The sequence below is a fragment of the Leptonotus elevatus genome, chromosome 1 (genome assembly GCF_054856555.1).
Source record: "Leptonotus elevatus isolate MCC_2025b chromosome 1, RoL_Lele_1.0, whole genome shotgun sequence".
NCBI lineage: Eukaryota > Metazoa > Chordata > Actinopteri > Syngnathiformes > Syngnathidae > Leptonotus > Leptonotus elevatus.
This window is the reverse complement of record NC_141239.1, coordinates 5,648,716-5,673,669: the sequence shown is the minus strand read 5'-3', so window position 1 is coordinate 5,673,669 and position 24,954 is coordinate 5,648,716. Positions and strand designations below refer to the sequence as shown.

At 41.9% G+C, this 24,954-nt stretch overlaps 1 protein-coding gene across 1 annotated transcript in view; it reads left to right on the top strand.

The window, feature by feature from the left end:
* The window catches only part of nyap2b (neuronal tyrosine-phosphorylated phosphoinositide-3-kinase adaptor 2b), a 29,366-nt gene extending 7,425 nt beyond the window's left edge, over nucleotides 1-21,941 (top strand). Inside the window, exons 3-7 of the mRNA XM_086086989.1 lie at nucleotides 4,907-5,217; nucleotides 12,322-13,395; nucleotides 17,713-19,092; nucleotides 20,075-20,178; nucleotides 21,200-21,941. Coding sequence (XP_085943115.1) covers nucleotides 4,907-5,217; nucleotides 12,322-13,395; nucleotides 17,713-19,092; nucleotides 20,075-20,178; nucleotides 21,200-21,484 — 3,154 coding nt within the window. The 3' untranslated portion in view covers nucleotides 21,485-21,941. The remainder of the gene's footprint in view (nucleotides 1-4,906; nucleotides 5,218-12,321; nucleotides 13,396-17,712; nucleotides 19,093-20,074; nucleotides 20,179-21,199) is intronic.
* Nucleotides 21,942-24,954: the final 3,013 nt, after the last annotated feature.

The following is a 24,954-nucleotide window of genomic DNA, read 5'->3' as shown; positions in this document are numbered from 1 at the left end:
ACGATATGAACCTCACGATATGATAATTATCATGACAAGCTGGGAAGCTGGCGATTAATTTTTTTTTTTTTAAAGGGTATTTTTTTTAATAAAAACTGATACTGTAAAAAAATTAATAAAAAAATCATATTGACATACATAAATGACCTGCAATCACTATTGTTGATTGTGAATCGAGTTAATTTTCTGAGGATCACAAAGGTGTTACGTTCCACTTCACCTGGCCATTAGCAACGGTCTTCAATGTAGGTGGCCAAAACATGCCTAATTAAAATTAAACTGCATTAATAAACTAACTGCCAGAGGGTGCTGAAACTGCATAAATGAAAAACAACCTCTTTAACAGATGTGCTGTTTTTTAATATCATAACATGACGACGACATTGTGGCAATTTTTCACGATATTGCCATTATCGCTACATCCCTACGCGCCCCCACCTGCACAGAATTTAAATGTGTTAACCATTCACGTTGGTAAAAATGGTACCCTTTTTGACTTGTTGCACAATTTAATGTCTGATGACAACATATTGATGTCAAAACAGTAAAATGATTCAATGGAAACAACAATAGCTTGTGAAGAGATCACGTGATAATGAGTGATAGAAATAATAATGTGCTTCCACAGCTGACATTGTTCTAAACAGTCACATTTCAACTGTCAGTACTGTATTACCCACGCACCAGAAAGGAGCGGATGGTAATTTGGTGACTGTTCCAGGACAAGACGATGCCCGCGGAGAATCGTTTACCGTCCCGTTACCCTTGCACTGTCTTTCAACTGTTGCCCCAATACTGAAATATTCATAGGCAGTCACTAGAGGAACAGTCTAAAAAAAAATTATTTTTCACGAGGCACATGTAGGTCGATTAAATGACCCCCGTGCCTTCGCCCCCACAAATCCCCCCCCCCCCCCTTGTTTTTGGTAGCTGACAGAATGAATGAGAGAGCGAGTACACATGAGCATGCTCGCATGTAAACATGGCTGCTCTGAGAGCGAGCGTGCGAGGAAAATAGATATATTATCATCGTGAGAGAAAAGATAGAAAGCGTGTGGGAGAATGAAAAAAAAAACGCTTCCACGAGTAAGGAGGAGGGAGCAAGTGTGTGGGGGGGTGCTGAAGAGGGAGAAAAATGTTAGTGATTAAACGTGAGCACCACTGCAGGAGATGTGTTTCTGCCTGGTGACAGCTGGAACAGTCGACAGCCAATCAGATCAACGCGTTAGCTTTGAGCGAGGCCAGCCTTCCTGCCTTCGCCATTCTATATGGATTTAATGTAATCTGTTTTTTTATGCAATGTCATGCAAATAAACTGAGGTAAGGTTTTTTTGTGCGTGCGTTATTGCACCTGCGTTCTGTCCTCATAGCCAATCACTGGGCAAACAACCTATAAATAAAAAAAATAAAGTATTTGAGTGCACAGAGGCACGCCGCAAAAATAAACACGAGACACAGGTTGCTTTTCCTGTTATTTTGACTGCAAAAACACAAGTAATAAAAATAAGGAAATGAGGAAAACATAAATTAATTTAAACAAAATTAACTACCAATTAAAGTTTTCTAAAAAATTACATTCCAATGTGCCAACAACCAAACGTGCAAGTGCCTCAAAGTGGTCCAGGCTGCAAGGACCCTTCTTAGCTGCCCGCAGCTCTAGTTAGGGCCCAAGCAGCAACCACTACCTGGTTCCTATCTGTAGAAATTATTATTATTATTATTATTATTATTATTATTATAATAGCGCAAGCAGTATAGGCCGTCCTCTTGTGGTCGATTTACAATGAAAAACTTGAAATTAGAATAGAAAATTAAAGAAAAATGTTATAATGGGATATATAGGTCTTTCTTCAGAATTATTCGTCATTGTTTTTTAGGGTACATTTTATGTATCAAAAATGCTAGCACTGGTATCTGAATGCTAAACAAAAACTGTTGTTTCATTTTAGTATTTGCAGTAGGACTGCTTGATTATGAAGAAAAATATAAATTTGGTAATAATTGAAATCACGATTAGGACATCTGTTTTTTGGAACAAAACGGGAAAAAGTTCCAAGATGTAAAAAGTATTAAGAAATAAATTTATTTGAAATACTACAAATATGCAGGTTTATTAAATTAGTCATTTTAAAATAAAATAAAAAGGTGCAAATATATTTCTTTTATTTAAACAACTCAAAGTTAGTATTAATAATATTTTATTTTGTAATTGTGGAGTGTAATAATTGAAATTGTAATTGAATTTCGATTAATTGCACAGCCCTAATTTGCAATGCATCTTTTTTTTTTTTTAACTACTCTGTCATGCAAACTGGCATGTTTGTTTGATTTTCCACAAACAATAAACACATTGCAGTTCATTAAAACAACATAAGCGCATGAATCTACAGGTTGGTGCAAGCTCTGCCTCATCAATCTGTGCACGTGCACTTTATTATTGTGGCTGCCTTCTGTATCCTGTTTCTATGGGTACAGCGTTGCTAGGCAGATTACAGCTCGGACCAGACTCCACTGTGCACCTTCTGTGCAGCAGCTGGCCGGGAGGGTGGGGGGATGTGGGGGGTTCAGAGTCAGCAAAGTCACACAGGCAGGGCTCTCACACAACACACACATCAAAAAAAAAAAAAAAAAATGTGAATGCAGATTCATGGCATTCAGTAAAGCGTAATTGAATTTTTGATTTTCCTTTTGATTTTATTTACTATTTCTTTTTTATTTTCATAATAATAAAAATAAATATAAAACAAAAAACTAATAAATAAATACAAAGTCTCAGGTGTTTAGCTCCGTGTTCTTCCTCTGAATCACACTAATTAGCATACTCCACTCAGACATCATTAACGCTCCTTTCAGGCCAATCATGCATTTATACGGATTGATTGTGTACATGGTGTCGTCCTGAGTGTGATAATGTGTTAATGTGAGCGGTGTTGGTCCTTTCCGGAAGTTAAACTCTAATCAATGCCTTGCCCTGAAAGAGAAGCAGTTTTTAGCGGGCAAAGCCACAGCTGTTAACATTGATGTAATGCACATGAGACACACGCGCGCACACAGAGAGACAGAGAGAGAGAGAGACAGACAGAGAGAGAGAGAGACAGAGAGAGAGAGAGAAAGAGGGAAATGTGAGCGAGGGAGAGAGAAAGAGGGAAATGTGAGCCAGGGAGAGAGAAAGAGGGAAATGTGAGAGAGGGAGAGAGAAAGAGGGAAATGTGAGAGAGGGAGAGAGAAAGAGGGAAATGTGAGAGAGGGAGAGAGAAAGAGAAATGTGAGAGGGAGAGAGAAAGAGAGAAATGTGAGAGGGAGAGAGAAAGAGGGAAATATGAGAGAGAGAGGGAGAGAAAGAGAAATGTGAGAAAGAGAGAGAGAGAAATTAGGCCAAGAGAGAAAAAGGATAGATAGATAGATAGAGCAAGAGAGAGAGAGAGAGCGATAGATAGCGCAAACAGTTACTGTACTGTATGTAAGCGATGTTCAATTATTGTTGTCCCCTGCCAAGGACTTGATCTGCATGTCATGTCCCTCCATGATGTCATGCAATACAGTCAACTCCCGCCTATTTGTGGCTCGCTATTCACAAATTCATTTATTCATATTTTGCTCCTGTGAAATCTAACATCATCGATTAGATGAGAAACTGACAACAAAAAATAAATATATATATATATATGTGCTCTTTTTACACCCTGTAACGACACAAGATGGCGCCGAAGTCCTGATTAATAGGAAAGTAGTTACTAATGACAAGAAAGTAGTGTTGATGGAATATATCTCGACTGAGATACGAAGTTCATTCTGGCTCGTTAGTGAAAGTTACGAGCTGTTCTTCCAGTGCATTTTTTAAAATTAAATGATTTTTAAGCAATACCGCAGTTCATCGGTCGCACACGTTAAATTGCATGTTTTTCAGAGCAATATTTTTATGAGTTTACACACTATACTTACTGTAATGGCCTCATGTGAGAAAGGAGAACCAAGAACCGATGCACTTTTCACAGTACAATACAGCATTTTCTATATATTTTATGTTTGCAATATTTTTGGGGTGTTTCCAATATACTGTATTTATAGTGTTTAAAAATTCATGAGCGTGAGTGTAATTTAAGAAGTTCTATTCTGTTTGAAGAGGCTTCAAAGAAAAAATACATGTAAGTATTTTAAAACGTTTCCGCTAGCTTAATGCTAACATATAGCAACATATAATAAATAGCATCTATGTCTGTATTATACTGCCCCCAGGTGGCCATGGCATGTACACCAGAAGAAGCAGCGAGTGCGAAGGGCTACCTGTTTGATAAAGACTTCTTAAATAACACATTTGCTCAAATTATGTTTAATCGTATGCTATTATTATTATATGTTATTATTAATACTGGGGGAGAAAAATTCGCTAACTCCGCTCAATCGACTCTAAAAATCTCTGCCTCGAAGCGGGGGCCCATAGTTATAATGAACAATTAATAATTAGAACATAATGATTTCTCACAATAATTAACAGCTTAATACCAATATGCAACACTTTATTTCAATAAATATTTCCTATTGTTTACATTTTGAAATTTCCTAGAAAATCACAATGCCGCATTACTGGTGAGGTGAGCTATGTTTGGAACAGGCCCAGTTTTCAAAAAGTACAATATTATGGAGTGATATTTTTCTCATTAAATAATAACAATTTACAAGTTTTTATATTGACTTTTTATAGAGGGAGGAACAGATTAAAGGCATTTCCATACATTTCAATAAGAAAAGATGATTTGAGATGTGAGTGTTTCGAATTATGAGTGTGTCACAGAATACATTAAATTTGGAGGGGGGGGGGGTGACTCCTTTAAACTTGTATGTAAAAAATTGTATGGCCTTTGCATGCATGTAATTGAAAAAAACACTTCCTTTTCCCCTTGTGTAGGACGGGGGAGGACATAGCAACAGAAGGCAAGCACTTACGTATGGGCTCCATCACCATGCCAGACCCGCAGGAACGCATGCCCATGCCCCATCCGCACGCGCTGGCCTGTGGGCAGGGCTTCTCCGTGCGCTCCCAGTCGCTCCACTCCGTGGGTGGCAACAGCGGGGGCGGAGACGAAGAGGCGGGGAGCCCCACCTCCAGGAAGCAGCCCCCGCCCAAGCCCAGGAGGGACCCGGCCACCAAGCTGAGCATGTCGTCCGAAGCGGTGGACCACAGCCCCGTGTCGGCCTGTCGCGGGGACAGATGTGATGGTGAGCGGCGGTGGCACTTCACACCAAAGCGCGGCGCTATATTTAGCTCCTGTCCGAGGTGCCCTCTTCCACCCTGCTTCTCTGACAATGACACGACATCTAAGCCAGCCAGTTTCGATTTAACCATAGTCACATGATTGGATTAGCAGATGCCCAAGTAGTACTTTTTAGAAGCCTTTTTAACATCATTCCCCCGTTTGAACATCAAAAACGGAACATAAACGGACAGCTTTTCATATCGCGTTTATCGACACCAAATGCTGCCCCTAATGCACTTTACAAAGCCACACATGCATACGCTGCCGCCAGGTCCACTGGGAGCAAATTGGGGTTCAGTGTCTTGCTCAAGGACATTTCAACCTGGTCACAAGGGCTGAGGATCCAACCCACAACCTCCCAGTTAGGAAATGATCACTCTACCATTGAGCCATGCCGCCCCATAAAAGTTTAAAGTTCAGCAAAAAATGGAAGTGAATGAATGTTAAAGAAAAATACTATATTAAATGTAAATGTATTGAATTTAAAAGTCATTTCTTCACGGACTGCTTAAGGGAGACCACATACCACACTTTTGATTGTCATAAAAGAATGCTTCACAATCTAAAACAAAAACTGTGATTCGTATCCACGACTAACGCATTGCATCATTTTTTTCTGCCATATATCATATTCTAGGTTATTGAATATATACTAACAAACTAAAATTTGTGTTAACGAAAAAAATGTTTGGTAAAAAACAAAGCCAAAAACAATAACAACCAAGAACTCACTTAAACTACATCTTGGTCTTACGTTTAGAAAACTAATACTAGCAAAAATGATAGCCAAAATGTCCTTCGTTTCCATCTTTGTCGAAATCATAATGAGTTTTCGGGGGTTAAATGTATTTATTTTGGCATTGCTGGAAGGTCAAATAGTCGAGAATTGTTGTTTACCTTACTTTATTATACAATGCTACTGACTTTATTTTTTTCTATCTTTCTCTCGATAAACAATCCATAAATAAAAAATAAAAAAACAACACTAAAACTAATACAAAGTTAAACTTAATTTTAACGAAGCATTTTCAGGAAAAAAAACATCCCTGCCACAGTTTGCCGTTAGCCCCTTGTGCTAGCTAGCTAGCTCCCTAGCAGGTATCCGAGCACCCGGGGAGCTAGCTAGGGAGCTCGCTAGCTAGTACAAGGGGCTAAAGCCAAACTGTGGCAGAGATTTTACTTTCTGGATCTGGATTTGCCACCTCTGACCCTGATCCCGTTAAGGGTCGATTGCAGGATAAACACTTGCTTGGTCACCAGTCAATCACAGGGCACATAGAAACAGAAAAACCTTAACTGAACCACATTTGCCTGCACTCAAGTCAGCCACGTGAACCATTACAGATACACCGTCAATGAACCCCTTCCATAACATCAAGGTATTAATTAATGCAGACACTCATTTAGTACATCTTGACTTGACAATGACCCAAAAAGTCAGCGACTTGAAAAGTGACCTTGCGGCTCATGCAAAACATGAAGAATACAGTAGCTATTTAATGTTGTTGCTTCATTTGGCCATATGTGAGAGTATATACACACATTCTTTGCATCAAGAAAAAGCGTTAAAATATTTGGCAAATGTTTGTTGAACGCTACCGAACATTGCGACTTTGAACAAACCCTGACAAGAAATCAAAATTAGTCACTTTCGCTACTTTCGCAAACACAGAAACAATAGTTTGTCCACTCAGTGGGATGTAGGCTGAAGACATTCTACTGAGCCTAGGACCTCTCTAATAGTGTAGTTTAATAAAAATAAATTAAAGTTATATAGTGTCAATTATTTATAAAAACAAAAATAATAATAATTACTATTGGCTCCAAAAATCAGTTATTGACCTCCTTGACTACTATTAACTCATTCACTCCAAGCCATTTTCACTGAAGCAACCCCCTTCGCTCCCGGCAGCTGTTTTACTGGATTTTGACAGATTTTGCAAGGCCCACAGAATATTGTGTTCTATTTCTATAAAAACATGGAACCTACCAAAAGAAAGATTAGAGTCTCTTTCATCAGCACAAAAAGGTATATTTCTAAATTCTATCTGTCTCCGTTTTGTAGCAATTAGCATTAGAATATATATATCATTATTCACAAATCTGTTTAAAAAGAGACTTTTTGCAACATGGCCCTAATTGATCTTGTATACTCTGCTGCCACCTGCTGGCCGTTTTTGTAATAACTACCATTGTTGTAAGCGCTCTCTTCAGTTCAGAGGATGCATCAAAACCTTCTGTATGCTCTAGCATAAAAAAAACATAAAAACGTATAAATACGCTTTTGGGACCATGGTAATATTTAAAATAGAACGTTGGGAGCAAATGAGTTAATCGGTGTTGGTAAGTCTGATGGTAAATAGAGTACTGAAACAAGTTTAGGCTGCTAGGTCTCAGCTTCACAGGCTAACTTTGGGCCAGCAGATTGTGTGTAATCACTCATCCTGTTGCTTTTATTTATTTAATTTTAGTTTTTCTTTGGGGGTGGGGTGGCGGGGGTGCATTACAGTCATCTGTCAAGTGGGCAAAAATATCTTGACATTTCTGTGACCTTGTTTAAAAACCGTTACATAGTTTGAGGCAAATCACCAATTAAAGCCCACATTTTTTTGGTTTGTTGCTGAGATGGAATAATTGAGATCTCGGAGCAGCGCCCTGCAGCAGCGTCAGTCTGTTTAGGCAGAATAAACGCAGTATGCTCATTTGGCCAAAGATCAAAACAAGGACATCATTATCGGTGGCTCGGCGTCCTAAAGGCTCTAATAGAGTATAATTAAATAAGCGTAAAAAAATGTTTTCCCCAACCAGCATTTTGCATCGAGCGGTCCTCTATTATATCGTTGGGAGGTTGTAAGCGCAAACTAAAACAGGTTGCTGAGGGTTTTCGAGTCCATTTCAGTCGGGATGCTTGACTGCCAATGTGATGCGAAAGGACTCGCCCAGCCTGGCTGAGATTGGTGGGGATGTCCGTGTGTGCGCACAGATCTTCCTGGGCACCACGGCAACCATCCCACAGAAACAAGACCCCCCCCCCCCCCCTCGCACAGCCAATCACAACATCCCTGCGCAACGCGGTCCAATGGGGACGCGGAGATGTCGGAGTCTGAGGCGGCGCGGCCAATGACGGCGCAGCTGTGGGGGTGTTCCTGGCTAAGGGGGAGGGTTGCGTGCACTGTAGCGGGAAGGGGAGGAGCTTGCTGGAGTAGAATTCATTCAGGAGGAGTGAATGACCTAGATTTTTTTGTTTCCCTCAGGATGGGGGTACAGGGTTGCGGGTAAACACGACAGGGGGAGGGGGGTGGGGGTGGGGGGGTAAGGAAAAGGAGCAATCGAGGGAGAGGAGAAGGGACAGAAAGGAGGAGATGTCACGAGCTGCGCTGAAACTGATCCACCACGCAAACCTGTTTGTGCGAAGGATGCAGCTGTTGATTGAAGGAACACACGCGCACATTAAAATGCATTAATAACATATACAGAATATATCGCACTGAAATCCTGATTCCCAACTACTGTGCCGTGAGAGATCATCAGGTGCATCACGCCAAATGATTTCGTCTCACTTAAGTGGTGCGAAAACTAGAATTGATGTACAACAAATCATGTTTGTGAAAGGCAGAACAATTAAATGCTCTTCCATTGGACTGTAAATTTGTGATTAAACTGAGACCAGATGATCATTGCAGTGTTTATACGGAGTTACAATTTTTATTTAGTGGTGCGCTGTGGGATTTCCTAGTGTAAAATTTGTGCCCTGATGCAAAACGCAAGATGAGGCAATCAGAAGACAAGCAGTCTTGTGTGTATTTCATCATCTATGACTTACCACACAGGAATTGTTCTTAATTTGTCTTTTCATGATAATAAGCATCGTCTTCATACTAACGGCGACCTTGGAGATTGAAGCTATGAAGTGTGTTACAGAAACATATCCATAAATAGCAACAGCACTTGTACTTTGCTGCCCACAGCTTTAATTGGTCTTTTAACCGTTTTGGCAATCAAAATAAATTCAGCCAGTTTACACAAAAACTCAGTAAAATCTTGTTAGGTTGTGCAATTTGTCTCTTGCAACAACTTCAACTGAATGGTTATCAACACCAGTGACGTACTGGGACCAAAATTTTACCCGGGAATTTAAGTGATCCATACGGGTACTTATTTTTGCAGCAATTTTGTTGTCACTTGGGGAGACAGCACACTTGTACGTAAATGAATGGACTAATGCTTCATTCGAGGAAGGTCGGAAGTCGGATTTATCCCAGTTGGCTTTTCGCATTTCTGACCTGAAAGCGTTTGTGGCGAAAGTAAACAACCAAAATGCCGGATAGTGATAATTAGTTATTTTATTTTGGTCCTCAAAACACATTTTGACCTCAAGCAAACTTGCCTTCTCGCAATTTTGCTTCATTTATTGTTTCTATCGAAGCATTCCATTCAGTTCAGGAGTGCACCGTATCATTTCATGCAGGGAGATAGCGGCATACTGTCACGTACGTTGTGTTATGTGAAGTTATGTTGTGATACTTTACATATTTCCAAACGTACTTAATTTGTAGTCCATTACCAATCCAAAAAAGTACGTATGGTACAGTACGGTATGGTACGGTACGGTACGGTATGGTGCGGTACGGTATGTATTTATTTGAACATGGACAGTACACAACAACACATTGACAAAAACAAAGTCAGGAAAGATGCTTGGTGCCTGGTTATAGCATAAATGCTAATTTCCACCTGTGGTCCCTAGGCAGGTTGTTAATAAATATGAAAAGTATACATACATATATATATATAAAAAATGCACACAAAAAATGTACACCCACCCATCAATTTTCTATCCCTTGTTTCTTAAAAGGGTCGCAGATGAGCTGGATTTCAGTTCATATGAGCAACACGCAATACCTGTCCTAAATTCCATCTCACAACGTGTGAGCATGTGTACAGTCTTGTCTGTGTTTGTGCGTGTCAGGATGCTGGTGAGTCATACAGTTATGGGAAGTATACGCGTGTGTCTGGGCCATCTGCTGTCTAAATTATTAAAGGCACAAAAAGTTCCAGCTTGAAATTTTTCAGCCATGATCTGGGTCTCGGCAACACTCGCCAACAGCAGGGAAGGGGGGCACTCTGGATCAAAAACATCTCAGTATGTGACCCGCAAACCCACGTTGAACAACTTACTGTATGACGACGGTTCGGTGGAGTAACGTGCAACACTCTGAGGGGATGACGTGCTCTACCGCAGTAACTGGCCGAGCGAAACAACATATAAGCTCACTGCACCACATCAAAAGAGATTCACACTGCAATGCCACGTCACCACAATCAGAAGGATACTCCAGCGTGTTTGTGTGCGTGACCCAGATAACCGCACTTACATACTTGCTTCCGCTGCTGTATATGTGACCTAGAAACACGCATATGCCTCCGCCATTCCCACATATCTGACTCAAGATACTGCTCTTAGCCATGCACATTGACCTAGATCTGACCCACTGAACCACACGTGTTGCACTGCCTATCCGCGTAAAATTCATTCAATGATTCATTCAAAAATAAGCAACAAAAAAAAAATAACAGACACAATTGCCATAACTGCCAGTCACTTCTAGCAAAAAATCCCATTGAAATAATGGAACTAGTTAATCACATTCTCCATTAAAAAAAATTTTTTTTTTAATATCACTTTAAAATTCTTCACTATCATAATATAATTGTAATTAATTTGCTGGTGAAATAAACAATCACTAACTAAAATAAAAAAGTTATGGCGGCTTGAGTATCGCGGGTTTTCACTTGTGACCATAAATCCGTCTATTGCAGTTTTACCTTACTATCTTGAGGGTTTTCTTGCTATTTCACTTCCTTCCAAGTCAAGCCAGTCAAAAAAATGTCCATTTTTTTTAGGGGAAATTTATTTTACAAAAACTGAGAACACAAAAATTAGAGTTTGTGTCCAAAATCCCCATTCTCTCATGGTAGCTGCATTCGGAGATACGCTATAAGCGTGGTGAAATTAGTGTAAGCGAAGCACGTTCTGCCTCCCACAGCACACGATGACAATGAAACGTTACGTTAAATGCTACCTTAAGTTGTTTTGTTTTTTTTAAACTTTAAAATGTCTAACTTGAATCCTGCGTCACATTGTAGTCAACGCCACAATCCCGGTGGATTAACGCGATTTGTAAATCCTTGCGCAACCCGAAACCAAGTTGCCATGACTACGGTTCTCTACTACCATACTTCCGGTGGAAGTGGCTTCTTCTTCATCAGTTTTAGAAGAAGCCGAAGTCATTGCAAGTTAGTTTCGGTTCCCCACAAGGATTTACAAATTGCATTAATTAGCCATTTTATGATAAAAAAGAAAAACTCCAACATAGTTACTAAGAAGACGTTCTGTCGTCCTCGTGTGCTGTCGGAGGCAGAACGCGGGAGCCAAAGGCTATGTTCACACTGCAGGTCTTAATGCTCAATTAGGATTTTTTTGGTCAAATCCTACTTTTTGTGTGTATTCGTTCACTTATACGCCCGCAAAGTGACCCACATGCGCAGAAGAAGAGACGACGTCACTCCCAACATTGTGTTTACGAAAGTAAATACGTATGGTCCAGCGTGTCAGGGCCACGGACTTTTATAAGTCCGTCGAAACGCCAATTTTTTTTTTGTCATCTCATACGTACAGAGGAGCGATACGGAAGGAGGCATTTTGGGAAAATAAGCCAAGGTTTTTCGATCTCTTCATCTCACTGATGATGATGTCATGTCATTTCCACGTGTAATAAATGAATCGTCTGCATGGCTAAATTACTAATATTATAACATCAATTTAACAACTTTCACGGACGATTCTCAGTCGACTTTTGATGACGTTGCAGGTCAGAAAAACGTGACCTGGCCGTTCAGACGAAAGTCGCGTTGCAAAAAAAAAAAACTGATACGTATCTGATCTCGGACCACATATGAAAGTGAACCAGGTCGGATTTGAAAAAAATAAAAATCGTAATCGAGCCGTTCAGACTGTCATAACAGAACAAAAATAACTAAGCGTCTTTATCTTCCGCTCTCACAGCTCAAGACTGCAGTGAAGACTGCCGGCGGGTGCCACCGCCCAAACCCAAGAGGAACCCGAACACACAACTGAGTGTTTCCTTCGACGAGTCGTACATCAAAACTCACGGTGGCGGTGGAGTGTGCCCTGCCAAAGCGCTCCACCGCACGTGCTCCCCGTGCGAGCGCAATACCTCGCCACCGCAGAGCGACGACAGCCCTACCGACGACTGTGAGGACGAGCCCGTGTACATCGAGATGGGCGGGATAGATGTTGGGGCGCGAGAACTCTCGAAAAGTGAGGACGAGGAGCCAGGGGAGTCCGTGTATGAGGAGATGAAGTACCCCATGCTGGATGATATGGAGTACCGTACTGACCCAGTGGGGTGTCGTTCCGCATGTCCTACCCCTGCACCGTATGACCCTGAACCTCTCAGTCGATGCTCCACTCCGAGAAACATTCCTTTCTGTGACATTCCTGCCCCGTTTCCCAATTTACTCACTCACAGGCCTCCACTGCTGGTGTTCCCGCCAGCACCGGCACAATGCTCGCCCAACTCGGACGAGTCTCCCCTCACCCCGCTTGATGTTAATAAATTGCCAATGATGGAGAACCAATCGTACAGCAAATCCCCGACCTCTTCTGCCGAACCACCCTCCTCTGCACACATCCGTAGAGAGCTCACAGCCACGCCGACCCTCACCGTTTCTGGGCGCTCGTCTGCACCCCCCCTGCCTTGTACTCTCTACAAATCGTCCACCTCATCGTCCTATCAACGCAGCCACTCGGCGTGCCCATCCCCGGTCAGCATGGGCCGCTGCCTCACTCCATTGAGCCTCATGCGAACGCCGCCGTTCGACGCTCCGATGCCATTTCCGGGGGGTTTGCCAAGGAGCGCATCGGCCACCCCTCATGGCAAAGGGTCACCGCCCCAAGACGGCGGGGGACGACTCCATGGCTCCATGCAGAATGTGTCGACGGGGCGTTCGCGGACTCCCACGAGCCCGCTGGATGAACTGACCAACCTGTTTACCACCGGCAGGAACATGCTGAAGAAAAATGCCAGTGGGAGAAAATCCAAAGAGCCTGGAGAAAGTAAGTCATTTCAGACATTTTCCTGAAAATTTAATGTTATCGTCCACCCTCATTGAATGTGGTAAGAGCTAGCAATAGCAAACTTGGTCCTTGGTTTATGGAGATCTGTTCAATTGTGAAAACTAATTTGTACACTGCGTCGTTGATAGCACTACCCAACACTAATTACGGTAATTGTTTGTATGAAAAACACTTGTTCTTCCCTTTCGGCTTAACCCTATTTAGGGGCTCGCCACAGTGATTCATCCCCAGCACATCAATAAATCTCCACTTTGACCTACATTTTTGTCTCCTACCTGGCGGCTCCATTTCCAGCAACCCTCTACCGATATACTGAATCCACTCGATCTGGCCTCTCCAGGTTTCTCTCCAAACCTTCAATTCTGTGGTGTCCCTCTGATGAGCTCAATCTGGATCCTGTCAGTCCTTGTCACTACCAAAAATAATTTTAGCATCTTCAACTCTGCTTTGAATCTTGGTCTGTTTCCTACCTTCTGGTCATTGCTACGATTTCAAAACCACACAGCCTGGCTTGTCTCACTTACCCACCTATAATCCTTTCCTCACTGCTCTTGGTCACATAGCAACCCAAACATCTTGACCCACCGCTGTCCTACCTGAACTCTCTTTGTCAGCTCTTTTCCAGAATGCTAGAAGTAATAAAAACAAATGGAAAGCCAAAAGCATGCCGAGAACTGACCAGGCGATGAATACATTCTCACACCGCTGCACAAATCAGTCCTCATATGTCGGCACAGTCGTAAACCAAGTACCACCTGTATTAATAATCTAACGTATCAATGCTAGGAAACAACGTCTAAATGTATCAGGTCAAGATGATGTCCTTTGGCCCAAAACAAGTCATCATTAGGCTTATTTACCCAGGTTTCGATTGCCAAGTTGAAAACTAGGTAAAAGGGAAATTAAGTAGTTTAATCACTCTTTTCATGTGGGACTATAGTGGGTGCTTGAGGCCTTCTATGCAACCTTCCATTTGTTTTAATCTCGGTGCTGTGAGCCAAGTCTGATACAGATAGTATTATTAAATCTGAAGAGATTATAGTGAAACGCGGGCAGCAGATCCCTCCAACCTTTTCTGCATAAATCGCAACTAGCCCTTTCAATTGGAGTGTACAAACTAAATCATAATATATATTAGATTAACTTGAGGCATTTCTTGTGTTTCTGATTGATCAAGGTGTTAGATTAGGCCTCTTTGGCACACAATTAGATGTACAGACATCAAAGACATCTATCCTTACTCAGTACTCTTAGCAACTACGACATAGCAACAGAGGACGGAGGAGAAATCCATTTCTTATTTGCAGCTTCCCTCTCTCCGGGTAGAGCAGCCAATCACAGCTCAGGACATGCCGGCGCTCGACGGAGCAATACGCTCCTGATGTGCATGGAGCTATGGCACTCAACTCCAATCTAACACCTCATCGGCGCATTACAGATGCTCCTGTCTATCCAATCACTGTATGGTCTATTTAGTGTTTCAGCCAATCAAAATGCTGCTGCAGCTTTTACATTCTGCAGGCAATTTAGGGTGTCTTAATGACATTAATGGAACTCAAATGTACTATATGTCTCAAAGTAAGGCTCATTCGCAGATTTATCATCCATTTCACAAAATCAAAATAAAGATGAGATGAAAAACATTCAATTTCTAGGAATTAAAAACTGTGAGCTTTGCTGCTATTGTCGAACCCCATACGTTTATTTAACATAACAGGCATTTTAAAGTATTTTGGTTAGCAGCACAGCACGTGTGTGTGTGTGTCTGTGGGAGCTGGTGGCATTCATCGCAATGCAAACACAAGCACAATCCTTACCAAAGAATCTTCATTTTTCTCTCTCTTCCAAGCATCAACAACTAGTTTGACCCACATACCAACTGGTTAATCGCTATTCGCCACGCACACGCGCATACAGATTGCATATATGACACATGGCTATGCGTGGTAGTACTATTATGCAAGAGCCCATATAGGAATCGCGGAGAACCACAGCACTGTCTTGTGATGTGCAGTGGTGAGCTACAATGCCTTGATTGTGTTTCTACACATGCACACACAGGAATATAATGTGTGAAACTACAGTAGTGTTGAGGGAGGATCTGAGCCCATCATGAAGAAGACATACGAAGGGGGTTTCATCAGCCAGAGGCGTTAAGCGTTTAAGCATGTTACAATAAGGCCATCCATGTATTGCAGTTGTGGCACTACTACTACTACCACAACAATAAAAAAATAATCATCATTATAATCATATAAAAATCTAATGTGAGCAAACCATTTTAATGATTATTTTTAAACTGCTTTGGTTCTTTGTAAGTTGTTAGTGCCACCTAGAGGACAATTTATTGTAATGCAACAATCTGAACTGGCTATTCTATAATAATATCCATCCATTCATTAATTCTCTGAACCACTAATAATAATAATAATAATACAAATTATTATTATTGTTATTATTATTATTATAGTAGGACTGAGAGTAGGGACTTTGAATGTTGGAACTATGATGGGCAAGTTTGGTATTCAGGAGAGGAACGCAGAAGGACAGATGGTGGTTGCAAAGTAGTGTTGGTGAGAGTGTAGCTAGACAGCATAGGATGGTAGTGTGTAGGATGACAAAGACGGCAAAGGCAGAGCAGAGGATGAAATGGTGGAAGCTGAAAAAGGAAGAGTTGTATGACTTTCAGGAAGGCGGTGAGACAGGCTCTGGATGGTCAGGAGGTGAGACAGGCTCTGGATGGTCAGGAGGTGAGACAGGCTCTGGATGGTCAGGAGGTGCTTCCAGATGACTGGACAACTACAGCAAATGTGATTAGGGAGACGGGCAGGACAGTCCTTGGTGTGTCATCTGGAAGGAAAGGAGATAAGGAGACTTGGTGGTGGAATGAGGAGGTGCATAAGTTGGTGGATCCAGAGAAAGAGGTTAGCTAAGAAGAAGTGGACTGAAGAAAGTAGACAGGAGTACAGGGAAATGCAGCGTAAGGTTAAAGTAGAAGTGTCAAAAGCCAAACAAGGGACTTGTATGCTAGGTTGGACAGTAAGTAGGGAGAGACTGATCTATTCAGGTTGGCAAGGCAAAGAGAGATGGGAAGGACGTGCAGCAGGTTAGGGTAATAAAGGACAGGGATGGAAGTGTGTTGATAGATGCCAGTAGTCTGATGGGAAGATGGAAAGAGTACTTTGAAGAGTTGATGAATGAGGAAAATGAGAGAGAACAAAGAGTAGAAGAGGTGACCGAGAAGGGAATTGAAGAGGATGAAGTGTGGAAAGGCATTTGGTCCTGATGATATACCTGTGGAGGTATGGACGTGTCTAGGAGAGGGAGCATCAGAATTTCTGACTGGGTTGTTCAACAGGATCTTAGATAGTGAGAAGATGCCTGAGGAATGGAGGAGAAGTGTGCTGGTGCCCATTTTTAAGAACAAGGGAGACGTGCAGAGTTGTGGCAACTACAGAAGAATTAATGAGCCACACAATGAAACTATGGGAAAGAGTAGCGGGCGCTCGCTCTCTCCGGTAATGATCCTTCCGCAGGTTGACCTATGGAAACCTTGTTCGTCATCGCCGCCATTTCCGCAATCCAAGCGCTCCTTCAATTCCTTCGTTCCCGCTGCTTGAATCAAATAAGTAACATCCGCTTCTTCTTCCTTCCCTTGTGTTGGTGACATAAGTGGCTAAATTAAAAGTAGCCCGTGTGTCCGCTAAGCTAAAGCCTTAAATAAACGAGTACTCTAGACAGGAAAAACCCTTGAATTTTTCGTACTCGAGGTACCTGGGGCGGTCAATAAATGCAAAACAACAATTTAAGCCGTTAGTTCCTAACCGAAAAACGGCCACAAGAGCGGGACCGATACCAGTATCAATACCCGTCGCGAGAACAGATACCATGAAATATGTACTCGCCCCAGCCCTAATTGTAATACACTTGCAAAAATCTGAACCAGACTGCAGTATTCTTATTTTATTGATATTCTACAGGACAACTTTATACATTAGTATGTAAAAAAAAAAGTTTTAAGTGTGTGTGTATATATATATATATATATATATATATATATATATATATATATATATATATATATATATATATATATATATATATATATATATATATATATATATATATATATATATATATATATATATATATATATATATATATATATATATATATACACATAGATATACACATAGATATACACACACATACATACATATACACACACATATATATGGATACTTTACTAACTCAATCAAGTTAATTTCTAATTATACCTTTTATTTTTATTTACAGCTGAGTCCAAAAGCAAGTCCCACAGTGAGTCCAAACGTGAAGCCAAGGAACGCCACAGTCACAGCAAGGAATCCAAGCGAGACTCTAAGGAGCGCCACAGCAAAGAGTCCTCTCATCGCAGAGACAGAGACAAGGACAAGGACAGAGACAAGGTCAGAGACAAGGACAGAGACAAGGACAGAGACAAGGACAGAGACAAAGACAGAGACAAAGAAAAAGACAGAGATAAAGAAAGGGATAGATCCAGCACCGTGGAGTCTCTGTCTCACAGGCGCAACAGCAAAGAACGAAGCGGCATGGACGCACCAATTGTTCGCAGAGACAGTAGGGACGGCAGAGACCAAGGCTACAGCAGCGTGGAGCCCATTCCAGTTAGGTGGGATTCTAAAGAACGGAGCTGCAGTTCCGTGGAACCTATTCTGCTGATACGAAGGGACTCAAAAGATAGAGGGATTAGCAATGGAGACCTGATGCCGAGACGAGACAGTAAGGACAGGGGCGCAGGACACGGAATGGAGTCTTTGCTTAAGCAGGAAAACAAAGACAGAGAGAGACTCCTCGATCAGGCACCGGAGTTGTTACCAAGACAAGACAGCAAAGAGGGTGCTAGGAACGGTGTAGACTGCAGACATGAAAGCAGAGAGAGACTGCTTGATCAGCCGCCGGAGCTGTTACCTCGACAGGATAGCAGAGAGCGAGTTAGAAATGGGGTGGACTCAAAGCACGAAGGCAGAGACAAGCCGCCCGAGCTTCTACCCCGACAAGAGAGCAAAGACAGATTTAGAACTGGTTCAGAATACAGGCATGATAGCAAAGACTACCGTCCTGATTTATTATCCAGACAGGACAGCAAAGAGAGGGCGAGGAGCGATATGGAGCACAAACATGAGGGCAGAATAGACCAGCCACCTGAGATCCTTCCCAGACAAGAGACGCCAAGGAGCACCAACAGTAAGGACAGGGCAGGATATGTATCTGACTCCAAGCATGAAGGGAGAGAACGAAACATCCACAATGGAGGAGACCTCCCACCTCCTCTTCTCCCTAGGCAGGACAATAAAGATCTGAGCCGAACTGGCCTCGAAGTAAGACGAGACAGCAAGGACAGAAGTCAGAATGGCTCGGATCAGCACCAGTATGATGGCAAAACCACTAAGAGTCCGACTGTGATGGAGTACAGGTACGACAGCAAAGAAAGGGGCTATAGATCCGACGGAACGCCACGACGAGAGAACAGAACAAATCAGAGTATGGACTCGTCGAAAGCACAAGAGAGGAACGGGAGCACAGTGCCGGGCCAGCATTCATCCACCACCACCACGCCTACTCACCACAGCAGATCAACTGGGAGCCCCCCGATGACTGTGGGCACCGGAAATGGTGAGGGTCCATTACAAAAACCATATTACCCATGTGGTGTCACTAGTGTTCTACCCATAAAGCTACTGGTTTTTGTACCCTTAACACTTCTACAGCTTGGACTGTTTGGTTCAAGTCGACATGGTTACTCAATCTTTTTGGGTTCCATTTTCACAAGTAGGAAAGGCTGTCGAATGGTCAAAAACGTGTTACCACACATCAGACATTCAATTACCAATTGACAAAAAAACAAAACAAGAGTGTACACACTGTAGTTGTTCGACCTTGTAAGAACCGGTGATAGTTGAATTTATGTTGGGATGCAGAGCCGTATACAGAGAGAGTTTGGCCAACTCGGTTTCAGCAGGGTAACAAGATGGCGTCCCTTTCATATATCATGTGACCAGCAGCTGACCAATCACAGCGTGACCAATCACAGCTATATACGGCTGTGGTGGGATGCACCTAATCTGTGTCTAATCAAACAGTGGTAAACATTTGTTGGTGTACCAACCACTTGGAGAGGCGAGAAGAGGCTCTATCAAGAAACAGCAGTACAGTAGTGAAAAGTCTTAATTCAAACTATACCGCGGTGAGCTATACTGAACTCCGATTTCAAGGTTTGAAGCTCGTCTCAGGCAGTTTGAATGTTCTCCCCGTGCTTGGCCGAGTTGTCTGCCGGTGCTACACCTTCCTCCCACAGTCCCAAAAGATTCATGTTAATTGAAGACCACATTTTTTTTATAGGTGTGAATACACGTGATTAGTTGTTGTCTAGATGTGCCCTGCGATTGATTGGCAACAAGTCTTGGATGTACCCCGTCTCTTGCCCAAAGTCAGCTGATACAGGCACCAGCTTTTCCACAACCATAAATTGGGCTACATGACACAAACAAACAATACCCATTTTCTGACTGCTAAAGTGGAGTTCCATTTGGTTTTCAGTAAATACATCCTGGCAAAACTCTTTTACAACAACACATTTGTGTCCTTGTCTTTGTAGATATAAAAGCAGCACCTAAATATGCCCGCTCACCTTCCATGTCGGCTAACCCTTCCCCAATCGGGACGCCACAAAGAAGAGCAGCAGAGGCTCATCAGAGCCAGGTAAGCACATCTGACTTTAAACATGTAGTTATCCCAAAAAAATAATATATATATATATATAATATAAACTACCGTACAAAAAGTTAGTTGTATTCAGGTTACGGGTGAAATTGCAGGATGAACCTCAAATGCCCTTTAAAATTTACAAGTAAACTTAAAATCTTCCATGAACTTTTGAATGCACATGTCCAGCTATTAAGTGCTTCAATACATTTTTGCACCACTTGCTGTTCTCCAACACGGAGAAAAAGGAGTAAATATTTGACGTGTGCATTCAATAGTTTTCAAAAGGTCAAATTAAGTTCACCTGTAAGGGTTGTAGAGCATGTTAGGTATGTTTTTTGTGCTAACTAATGCACACAAACCAACCTTAGTGCTTTTCAAACCCGGTGGCAGTAATCATACTTAAAGATACTCGACAACTGCTGCTGGGTTTCTGCAGGTATCATCAAATCAAATGTAATGCTTTTTAATGTCGTTCTATAAAACAACTTAAAACTAAATGAATGCCCACATTGTACTGCATATACATACACACATATACATACTGTAGTGTATGCATATACTTATATATTAGGGTCGTCAGTCAATTACAATTTTTTATCAGTTCACCCAAATTAAACGCACATCTCTTTTAAATGTACAATAAAATATATTTTGAAGTTTTCCATACTCTTGTTAATTAATACAAAAAGGGGACAAATATGGTTATCAAAAACAATCGTTTTGTATCTTTTAGTTCATTGATACAGTCATTTTATAGTGAGTCATTCAGTTAACAGTTACGGTAAAAAGGAATGTGAAACACTGAGTCATAGATTTCTGTTGAGGAGGCATGAAGTGTTTCATGTTGGACGTTGGTGACAGGAACTCTACCTTTTTATTTTCAAATTCAAAGCAATTGGCATTTGGAACATGAGGCAAGTAAGCAAATTGTGGACTCCGGGACATTTTGTTGTCACCGGCCTTCTGATTCAGTAAAGTTGATACCCTCTTACTGCCCCCCCCCCCCTCCCCTCAGATGCCCCAGATGCCATGGATTTGTGGCGACACCACCATGCTGGAGCAGATCGAGCGGAAGCGAACGCTCTGCAAAGAAATCCGCTCCAGACAGCATCCTCAACTGCAGAGGTATCTGGAGAGGCCTCCCCCGGACAGGAGTGAGGACAAGCATCACGAGCGCAGCCAGTGCAAGCAAGAAAGCGCCTCGGTCCTCCCGGCTTGCAAGAAGAGCAGCGGGGCCAAAAAGATCCGCCCTCCTCCTTATCCCACGCAGACAACTGTATTCTGGGACACCGCCATCTGACTTGATACAAACACACCTCCCCATCTGCCGCACAACCCAGAATGATCCCCTTTCCTCTCCCCCCCCCCCCCCTTGGGGACACGGAGACAACCAACGAGAGCACCAGAGGGATGATGCTCGCTGATGTCAAAGGACAATGGTGTTACCATAGCAATATTTCTGCTTGTTCAGGTTGTCATGTTTTATTATCAACGCTGGTGATATTTGATATTTTTCTATTTCATGTGGCTGGATTCTTGTAATATAACTAGTAGAGTAGATATTTGATGAATAGATATTTTCTAAATCAGATGGGGATTAAAGAGCATCCTCAATTATGTATAGCAGATGAACATGCCGTCTAACGTTTGATTTGTTATTTTAGTTTTTTTATGTTTTATTGCTTACTTTGATCTTAAATAATTCATGAATACTTGTCCAGTGGTAGCATAACTTTTTTTTTTTTTTTTTTTTTTTTTACACCCAACATGTTTTTTGTTTTTTTTTTACCTTAAAAAGCACTTAAATGAATGGTTATCACTGTTGTATCGTCAGTTGAGGAGTTGTGTCGACATTAGGGATGGGTTGAATCGATTGTTAAGTGCGCAGCAGATTGATGATGAATCGTGTTCCGAAGCATTTAAGGCAAAACGGAGCGGGCGCTGTCGATTCAGTCTCAAACGGGAAGCGCAACATGGCAGCTATGGAAAGTTGAGCTTCATCCACAAACGCAGCAGCAGCAGCGGCGGCGTTTTTCACAATACAACACGGTCAGCAAAACGAGTTCCGAACAATCAGAGAGAGATTCTCCCATCCCATCAAAAGTATAATAAAGAAAAAAAACATATTTCCATAGTCAATCAAGGAAATGTAGTCCAATACCCATCCCTAATGGACATGCTTTAGATTTCTATCCACGCCCACTTCAGCTTGTTCCAAATGTACAACAGTCACACTTGAACAGAAGCCAAAATCCCGCGTCCCACTGAGGGACGAACGTTTGCAACGCTAACGAATGTTGATTTGACGCAAGTTCGTTAGAGGACGTAGCATTTTCTAAATCTTTTGTAAACAGTCTTAATGGTTCTCTAAAAAATGTGTTTTTTTGTCACAAGGAAATTTTGAACATGAAATTTTGACAAGAAAAAACATTAAGACTATTTAGAGAACCATTAAGACTGTTTAGAGAACATTTTGAAAATGGTTCTCTAAACAGTCTTAATGGTTCTCTATGCCAAATACTGGACCTGCGTGCCAAAAAGACAATATTTCTTTAAAAAGGGGCCACTGCTCTCGACTTAATAAATCAACATGTCCATCTTACACATGAACAAATACGCGAACCTGCTTTTTCCTGCTCAGGTAGCTGCAGTCACTTTATAAGGCGGCTGATATCACCACGTGGCACAGTAGACTGGGCACATATACGACAGGCAATCATTCAAACTCACAAATATGGGCAATTTGGACTTTAGTTAAGTTTAGATAGCTAAAAAGAGAAGCTAAGTACATTCCAGACTGGTTGCCAGCAAAGTGAATGAAAATAAATGAAGAAACATAAAACTAAAATCGACAGAAAGAGTGCATTGTGTAAAAAGGTCATATTAAAGCTTTTTGTGCGGACATTGCACACTCCACAGTTTCTTTGGGGAGGGAAGTAGCGGACATGTGGCGCTGTGCTAGCATTAGCCTGTGGTGTTCGCTAGCGTACGACACTGCACGCATGTGCTGCCAACTTTCCACAGTTGGGATGCTGCAGTTACGCGCTTTGGGCTACAGGTGGCAGTCGCGAGTAAAAAGGACAAGGACATTTTGAACATGATATTTTGACAAGAAAAAATATCAAAACTGTTAACAGAACCATTAAGATTGTTTAGAGAACATTTAGGAAATTGTTCTTTAAACAGTATCCATCCATCCATTTTCTGTACCGCTTGTCCTCACAAGGGTCGCAGGGGTTGCTGGAGCCTATCCCAGCTGGCTTCGGGCAGTAGGCGGGGTACACCCTGAACTGGTTGCCAGCCAATCGCAGGGCTCTAAACAGTAAACAGTCTTAATGTTTTTTTGTGTCACAAGGAAATATTAAACATGACATTTTGACAAGAAAAGCCATTTAGATTGTTAAGAGAACATTTAGGCATCATTCAACCTTGAAAGGACCCTGACGTGAAATCAACATTCAATAGCATCGCAAACATTCGTGCCTCAGTGGGATTCGGGCAGTGCTCTTTCAGGTTGTGTTTTACGGTAAGAAGTCCCTTATCAAAGCCTTTTGAAGGGTGAAAAAAAAACTTTGGAAGAGTGTAGTCGGGGGGGGGGGGGGGCAGATCACGTGTGATTATTTCTGTAGTATTTTACGACACCAATACGGGTGTGTCGGAGAGGTAGCAAATTAGAAATACATTATTCACAGTTTAATTTCCAAAACCAACCAAAGCCTGTTTTAAGTGAGAAACTGTGTGGTTGCACTTTGGATTGGTCGGTTCTTAGAAACGGGATTGGTGGCAATAGCTGGTCCACTGAACGCTGGCGCCTTTTACTTTGCCATGCACATTGCAAGTACCAGAACACAGTGTAAATACTCGACGCCAACAACCAGCCTGTACAATCAACACCTGAGCTTTTAGAACATGTTTTGATTTCACAAGTAATAGCCATATGCACTTGCTTAAGAAATACCTTTCAAGATGATGCATATATATATATATATATATACAGTATATATTTTTGAAAACGTGACAAGTAGCGAGCTGTGCCATGTGCGTTTTATTTGGCAGGGAAGTAAAAGCTTGATTCGGGATTGGCTGTCATTGACTGATTGGTTGTCCCTGGATTATATCGTGATTGGCTGGAAACTTTCACCGAGATCATCGAGGACCTACGTCATGGCAACGGCTCCAAAAAAAAAAAAAAATGAATATAAGGACAGGGGTTGCACACAGGCCTCTGCATCTGAGGTTTTGCCAAGAAAACTGCACTGCCCATCATGGTTCCATCACATTCAATCAGGCTGGTAACAATGTTCCCTCTCCGTCTGCTCTCTCCCTCTACCTCAACCTCTCCCGCTTTCATCGTCACAATTGGTCCCCCCTTTTTGCACATTAAAATGCAATGTCCACATTGCCAAATAGTATGGGTTTTGACGGATGAGCTACAGCCCTCGGAGTGCAAGTGCAGAAACCCCCTGCTGTGGTGCCAATCAGCACCGCAGAGTGTTGTACCGGTGTGTGTGTGTGTGTGTGCGCGCGAGTGGGCGAGGGAGTGAGCTCTGTGTTTGTGTGTGCCTAGCTACACTGTATGCAAGCTGAATATAAAAAAAAATTAAAAAAATAAAAAACATGATTGTTTTAAAATGTTAACTTGGCCCCGCCTCCCATATATTTGGGAAGGTGGGGTGGAGTTTGGAAAATGTAATAACGATGATGTACAATCTTTTTGTGTGTATAAACGTGCACTGTGAAACGGTAGAGAGAGCACCGCACTGTCAGAGT